General features: G+C 40.3%; 1 protein-coding gene across 4 annotated transcripts in view; it reads right to left on the bottom strand.

Moving 5' to 3' along the window:
- Ptpmeg (protein tyrosine phosphatase Meg) overlaps positions 1 to 7,500 on the bottom strand; it is a 196,674-nt gene that overhangs the window by 186,026 nt on the left and 3,148 nt on the right. For all 4 annotated transcript variants that reach the window (XM_070144797.1, XM_070144795.1, XM_070144796.1 and 1 more), the window contains exon 2: positions 2,636 to 2,791. In XM_070144797.1, the coding sequence (XP_070000898.1) occupies positions 2,636 to 2,791 (156 nt within the window). The remainder of the gene's footprint in view (positions 1 to 2,635; positions 2,792 to 7,500) is intronic.

Genomic DNA, 7,500 nt, shown 5'->3' on the forward strand with positions numbered 1-7,500 from the left:
CAGAGAAGGATCCAGGGAGAGCGGGAGGAGGGAAGGAGGAAGAGAGAGAAGAGGGAGGCAGAGAAGGAAGAATCCAGGAAGAGAGGGAGGAAGGAAAGAGGAAGAGAGAGGAGGGAGGCAGAGAAGGAAGAATCCAAAGAGAGAGGGAGGAGGGAAGGAAGAAGAAAGGGAGATAAGGACAGAGAGCTGCAGAGAGCCGTACTACAGGGCCTCGAGTACGACCTTCGCAAGCCTCCATCCCGGCAGCCAAGTCGGATTCATTACCGGGCGTCTCATTAATGCTTGAGCCGTTTTGCCTTTACTGCCGCCGCTAACCTCGTGCGGGACTGGGCGAATGACGTCATCAAACAGGGCAGGGAATGTGATGTCATAAACTGGGAGGCGGATCGGCAACATGGCTTCACGAAAAGGATATAGTGACGTCATCAAGCATGCCGCCTAGTCGAAGATGTTACGTCATCAAGCATGGCGCCAAGTCGGGGAAGTGACGTCATTTAGGGGACGAAATTGGAAATGTGACATCATTAGTGGGACTAAACTGGAAATGTCAACGAACTGGAAGGTGAACAAGCAATAGGGACTTCACGAAAAGGAAAAATTAAGTCATTAAACGGTAATTAAGCGGGGAGTCGAATCAACAGAGGTGTTCAATCAGGAACATGAGGTCATCAGAGTGAGTTCAAAAGGGGATTCAAATCGTAATCATACAAGCACAAAGAGAGTTAAATTGAGAACATGACGTCAGAAATGAGATATGGAATTCGTCATAAACGGAAATTCTAATCTTTTGTAATACGATGTCATAAAAAAATAATAATAATAATAAACCGGGAATAAAACATCAAAGGAAAGTCATCAAACCAGAGATAAACTAAGAATATGACACCATCAAACAGCCGGCAATATCAACATCCTTAAAAAAACAATTAATAAAAGAAAACGCGTCATCGACCTCAAAGAAAACGACGTCATTGGCACGTGATTAAGAAAGGAAAAAATAATAAATATAAAAAGGGTTGAAATAAACAAGAAAAAAATGCCAGGAATAGAAAAAGTATGGGACACGAAGGGGGAGGGGGAGCGGAGGGAGGAGGAGGGGGGGCGGAGGTGCCGGAATGAATATGTAAATGAGTCTAAATGCGGCTATGGTACGAAAATGGAAGGGAGGCAGGAAACAAGAGAGGAACTGGGCGATTGCGAATAGAGGAGCTGACAAAGAGAGAAAGAGAGCATTGAGATAGCAGGAAGGATAAAACGGAAGGAGGAAATGAGGGAAGGGAAGGAGGATAGAGGGAAGGGAAGAAGGGAGAGGGAAGGACGGAAGGAAGGGAGGGAGAGAGGAAAGGAGGAAGGAAGGAAGGAATGAAGGATGGATGGACGGAAGGAAGTAAGGGAGGGAGAAAGGGAGGGTTAGAGGGAGGGAGGGAGACAGAGAAGAATACACAGAAAAAGAGAAACAAAGATAAGGGGAAAAACGAAGGACAAATCACAAAAACAAAAATGACAACAGAGCCTACAACCAAATAAAAGAGAACACATAATGAAACAAGGCTCACCTAAATAAACGGAAACTAAAACAGAGAGAGAGAGAGAGAGAAAGAGAAAGAGAGAAAGGAATAAAACTAAACTAAAACGCAAACCACAGCCCAGTACGAACACCGACCACGATCTAACCCTCTCCACTTCTATCCTCTATCCTACTTCACCCTCCACATCTGACCCACTACCCTCTATCCCTTCCAACCTCCACCAGGGACCTCATGCCCTGTATCTCTAACTTCTATCCTCTATCCTCTCTCGCCACGCTTATTCCATACAGGTGTGAGGGATAGAGAAGAGGTGTCTAGTAGCATGTGAAGGAGGTGGTTGGCAGAACGAAATGAGAGAAGAGGAAGGATACAGAAGAAGGAAGAAGAGGAAGAAGGACGTGGAAGGAAGGGAAGGAATGGGGAGAGGAAGGAAGTAAAGGAAGGGAGGAAAGAAAGATGAGGAAGAGGAAGGGAGGAAAGGAAGGAAGATGAAGGAAGAATTGGAAGGAAAATGAGGAAAGAAGGAAGAAGAAGAAGGATATAGAGGAAAGAAGAAGAGAAATTCGAACAGATGGAATCAAAGAAGATAGAAGAATAAACGGATTAGATGGAAGGAAATTGTGATGAGGGGCAGCATAGAAAAGCGCCGACAGAAAGGAAGAAAAAAACAGGAACGATAACAACAACAACAAAAAAGTAGAAGAATAGAATGGTGATGAAGAAGACGGGGATGAAGATGACGACGAAGAAGAACAGCAACAGGAAAAAAAGAAAGAAGCAGAAAAAAAATTATGAAAAAGGGAAATAAAAAACAACAACAGAAAAAATTTAACAAAGAACAGCAGGGAAAAAAAAAGAAAAAAAAAAAGATAGAAGCGGAAATAGATGATGAAAAAGGGAAATGAACAACAACAAAAAAGAAGAAAAACGAAAGAAGCCGAAAAAGATTATGAAAAAAGGGAAATACACAACAGCAACAGGAAAAAAGAAAGAAGCCAAAAGGGAAATGAAGAACAAAAGGTAAAAAAAAGGAAGAAACCTAAAAAAAAAAACAAAAAAAGGGAAATACAGAACAACCATGAGAACACGAACGCCTCCGCACTCACCTCTATCTCGAAGACCTGCGTGGAGTCGTCGAGGAAGGCGACCTGGACTCGGAGAGTCTTGAGGGCCTTGTGTCGCGCCAGCTCGGAGGCCCGCACGTTGTACGTTCCCGAAGAGCCTCCGAAGGCGCGACGCGACACTCCCTCCAGCATCCCCTCCTGCAGAGAACGAAGGGGGGGGGGTTAGTTCGGTTGCTTTTATTTTGATTCTGTTGGAGTGGGGGATGTGCTGGCCTTTCTCTTTTTCTTTTTTCTCTTTCTTACTTTTACTCTTCTGTTTTCCTCTCTCTCTCTCTCTCTCTCTCTCTCTCTCTCTCTCTCTCTCTCTCTCTCTCTCTCTCTCTCTCTCTCTCTCTCTCTCTCTCTCTCTCTCTCTCTCTCTCTCTTTCTTACTTCCTTTATTTCTCCCCTTACCAATTCCCGTATCAGTTCCCATCCCCATTTCCCTCCTCCCTGATCTCCCATCCCTTCTTCCCTCTCCGCCCCTCACACTCCCCACCCTCATCTCCATCCCTCTTCCCCTCCCTCTCCCCCTCCCCCTCCCTTTCCCTCTCCCCATCCCACTGCCTCCCATATAAATGAGCAAAACCGCCCGTGGGACATTATCGCCAGCTTCCCAGCCTCTTCGTCATCGTCTTCAACCATATCCGCCAAGACATAGTGAAAGAAAGAGAGGGTAAAGAGTGAGTGAAAGAGAGAGAAGAAGAGAGAGAAGAGTGAGAGAGCGAGAGAGCGAGAGAGAGAGAGAGAGAGAGAGAGAGAGAGAGAGAGAGAGAGAGAGAGAGAGAGAGAGAGAGAGAGAGAGAGAGAAGAGAGAGAGAGAGAGAGAGAGAGATGAGAGGGGGGGGAGAGAGAGAGAGAGAGAGAGAGAGAGGAGAGAGAGAGAGAGAGAGAGAGAGAGAGAGAGAGAGAGAGAGAGAGAGAGAGAGAGAGAGAGAGAGAGAGAGAGAGAGAGAGACAGAGACAGAGAGAAAGAGAGAAACCGATAGACAGGCAGAGAGAGACAGAGACAGAGACAGAGAGAGAAAGAAAGAGGGACAGAGAGAAAGATAAAAACACACAGAGAAGGCGAGAACACTATCAACCAGCCTCAAAATAATGTCACGTCCCCCAGCCCAAACAGCCCGTCAGCATCGCGCAACAGCTGCAGCGGAGGACCCATGACTGGCATTTTCCGCGCAATATATCGAGCAACGGAGCGAGGTGACGACTGACCCCAAGCTCGCGGGGTCGAGATTGCAAAGGGTTGTTCAGCTGGAGATGCGTCTTCGTTCAACCTCGTTCGTCACTTATTCGGCCTTTAGCGTGGCATCTTTTAGAGGATTGTGTTTTATTTTTTTATCTTCATTCCTTTTTATCATTTCTGTGATGCTTTTTTTCTAGAATTGTTTTATATCATCGTTCTTATCATCATTTTCATAACCTTTTTTTGAAACTGCTTTTGTTTTATAACATCGTTCCTATCATCATTTTTTATAACTTTTTATTTAGATAAGCTATTGCTTTATATCATCATTCCTATCCTCATTTTCATAACGTTTTTTTAGAAATGTTATTGTTTTATATCATCGTTTCTATCATCATGTTTATACCTTTTTAAAAACTGTTATTGTTTTATATTATTCCAATTATTGTTTTTATTGTTTTCTTATATCTATCATTATTCATCATTCCTAACATCATTTCTATAATAACTTTTAGCATAATTTTTTTCATTATCATATTTTTATCTTAACATCCTTTTTAACATGGTTACTGTGATGATTATTGTTAATGTTATCATTATCATTATCGACATAATTACAATAATATAACAATGGCCACTGTTATTAATACAGAATCTTAATCTTATCATTATCAACATGATTATCATTATCAACATGATTATCACCATTACTATTAATATCATAACATTTAACAATTAACATTAATCACGCCATTCTTATCACATGTTCCATGATCACCACTACTAGGTCATCACCCTTGCAAACCTTTTACTCCCCCAACTCTAAAAACACGACCCCGTTCATTATAAAAAAAAAGAAAGAAAAAAAACACTTTTTAGCCCCACCACACATACCAAATTCCGCAAGAATTTAATTTCGCCTTTGCAGTGAACAGTGCAAAAATAACACAACACAAAACATTTACCTGAACGCAAAACTAACCCCAACGCTTGTTCATTTGCACAATTTTCTCTCCTGGGGTCAGAGCATTCTAGTAACACAGGAACTGCGTGGGTTATACATTTTCACGAAATAGGAAATGAATTAAGAAAAAAAAGATGAAGGGTAAAAGAAGAAACAAAAATAATTATACCGAAAGCAAAGTACAAGGGAATAATGCGAACCTTACAAAAACAAAAACAAAAAGAAAAGAAAAAAAAAGTAATGAAAGGGAATAGAACGAAAGTAAAGTATACCTTACGAAAAAAAGAAAAAAAGAAAACCTACAAAAAAGCTAAATAATAATAACAATAATAATATCTACCCTGTGGACTAGAATACCTAACCACGTTTTCTGTACTTTCTTCTTCCTCGTTCACTTTTTTCTTCATGGAACAATGTTTTGCAAATTTCATTACGCTGTACTTTGATGCCTACCTTCCATTCAAAAACTTCTTTTCTCCTAATTTTTTTTAAAGCTTTAATTATTACAATCTTTTCCGACCTAAACTCCTGCACGGTTAACTAATAAACAAGAGAGATTTTTCTCCCTCTCCTTTCTTTGTTCTTAGATCAAAGACTTCAGAGGTTAAAGGTCAAAGTAAACGATAACGTGTTTATTCATGCGACGGCATTCATGCGACATTCTAAACGGCCATTAAAAATAATGTAAAGATGAATAAATCAAATGTAAAAGCACAAATAAAATAAATACACTATACGTACATATATATACACATATACACACACACACACACACACACACACACACACACACACACACACACACACACACACACACACACACACACACACACACACACACACACATATATATATATATATATATATATATATATATATATATATATATATATATATATATGAAAAATGGAATAATGTCGCATATACATAACATACACATATACCTACATAGGCCTGTAGATAAAACATACGGCGTAAAACAATATCAAACAAACAAAACAAACACAACAACATTCAGCAAAAGAAACATCTGACATCCGCTGAAATATAAAGTATATATACATATAAAGAAAAAATCCCTGCCTTATCAAAAAAAAAAAATAATAATAAAAAAAAAAAATAAAAAAATAAAATCCCTGCAGACGTGGCATCCGATGACCTTCTGGGACACATCTGGCTTCTGGTCCTCTCGCAAGATGTCAGGCTACATCCGGTAACTCTCTCTATTGCTCTCGCTCTCTCTCGCTCTCGTTCTCTGTTTCGTTCTCGTTCTCTTTCCCTTTCCCTCTCTCTCGTTCTTGCTCTCGCTTTCGTTCTCTCTTTCGTTCTCGTTCTCTCCCCCTCTCTCCCGTTCTCGTTCTCGTTCTCTATCTCTATCTCTCTCTCTCTCCTTCTCTTCTCTCTCTCTCTCGTTCTCTCTCCTTCTCTTCTCTCTCTCTCTCCTTCTCGTTCTCTCTCTTTCTCCTTCTCGTTCTCTCTCTCTCTCCTTCTCGTTCTCTCTCTCTCTCCTCATAACCACGATCATCGTTATCTAATGGCAACCATTACCAAAATCATTATATTCATCTTCATCATAGTTAATATCCTCTTCATCGTTATGCCCAATATCATTACCAGTATCACTACTATTCTCTTATCATCAATATCACTGTTATCATTATTATCATCGTCACATCACTATCGTTATCATTTCATTACTATCATTATCATTAGCATTACTATTATTATCATTATCTTATTTTCATTACTATCATCATTAACTTATCATTATCATATGCATCCTAATAATATAATCATTGGCAGTGTAATCATTATTACAATATAATTTTTATAGTTATCATTATTACCATTGGTGTAATAATTATCATTACCATTAATATAATTGCCATTATCATCGTTATTATCATCATTATTATCATTACAATCATTGTCAATATCATTAATATCATTATATCATCCTCATCAATATTACCATTATCATTTCGCTATACCATCACCATCAGCTAGTTTAATTATCATCACTATTATCATTACTATTATTACTATCACAATTATCATTATCATCGTTATTATTATCATTGTTACTGTTATTGTTATCATTGGTATTAGCAGTAGTAGTATTGTTATTATCATTAATATCATCATTATTATAATTATCATCTTTATCATCTTTATCATCATTATCATAATAATCAACATCATCATCACTATCATAACCCCCCCCCCCACTTCCTCCCGCTATCCTTTCAATTCACTTCCTGTTTACACGCAAACCTTTTACCGCATCAAAATATAAAACTCTCTCTCTCTCTCCACCTCCCCTCCCTCCCTCCCTTTCCCCCTCCCTCTCCCCCCTTCCTCTCCCTACCCCCTCCCTTCCCCCCTCTCCCTCCCTCCAACCTCCCTCCCTCTCCCTTTCCCTATCCCCTCCCCCTTTCCTTCCTCCCCCTCCCTCCCTCCCTCCCTCTCCCTCCCTCAATCTCCCTCCTCCTCTTTCTCCCTTTCCCTCTCTCCCCCTCCTCCTCCTTCTCCCTCTCTCCCCCTCTCTCTCTCTCTAAACATGAGGTCTTAAATTAGCCTCATGATCTCATTCCGACCCGCTTATGAGAGCATTGCCTTTCGCTTGATTCGGGATCTCATCTCGCATTCATTAATTCATGGCCATGATCGTGATTCGAATGCGCAATATTTATCGCGAATGCCGTGGCTGCAAATAAC

This window comes from Penaeus vannamei, chromosome 32, assembly GCF_042767895.1.
Source record: "Penaeus vannamei isolate JL-2024 chromosome 32, ASM4276789v1, whole genome shotgun sequence".
Taxonomy (NCBI): Eukaryota; Metazoa; Arthropoda; class Malacostraca; order Decapoda; family Penaeidae; genus Penaeus; species Penaeus vannamei.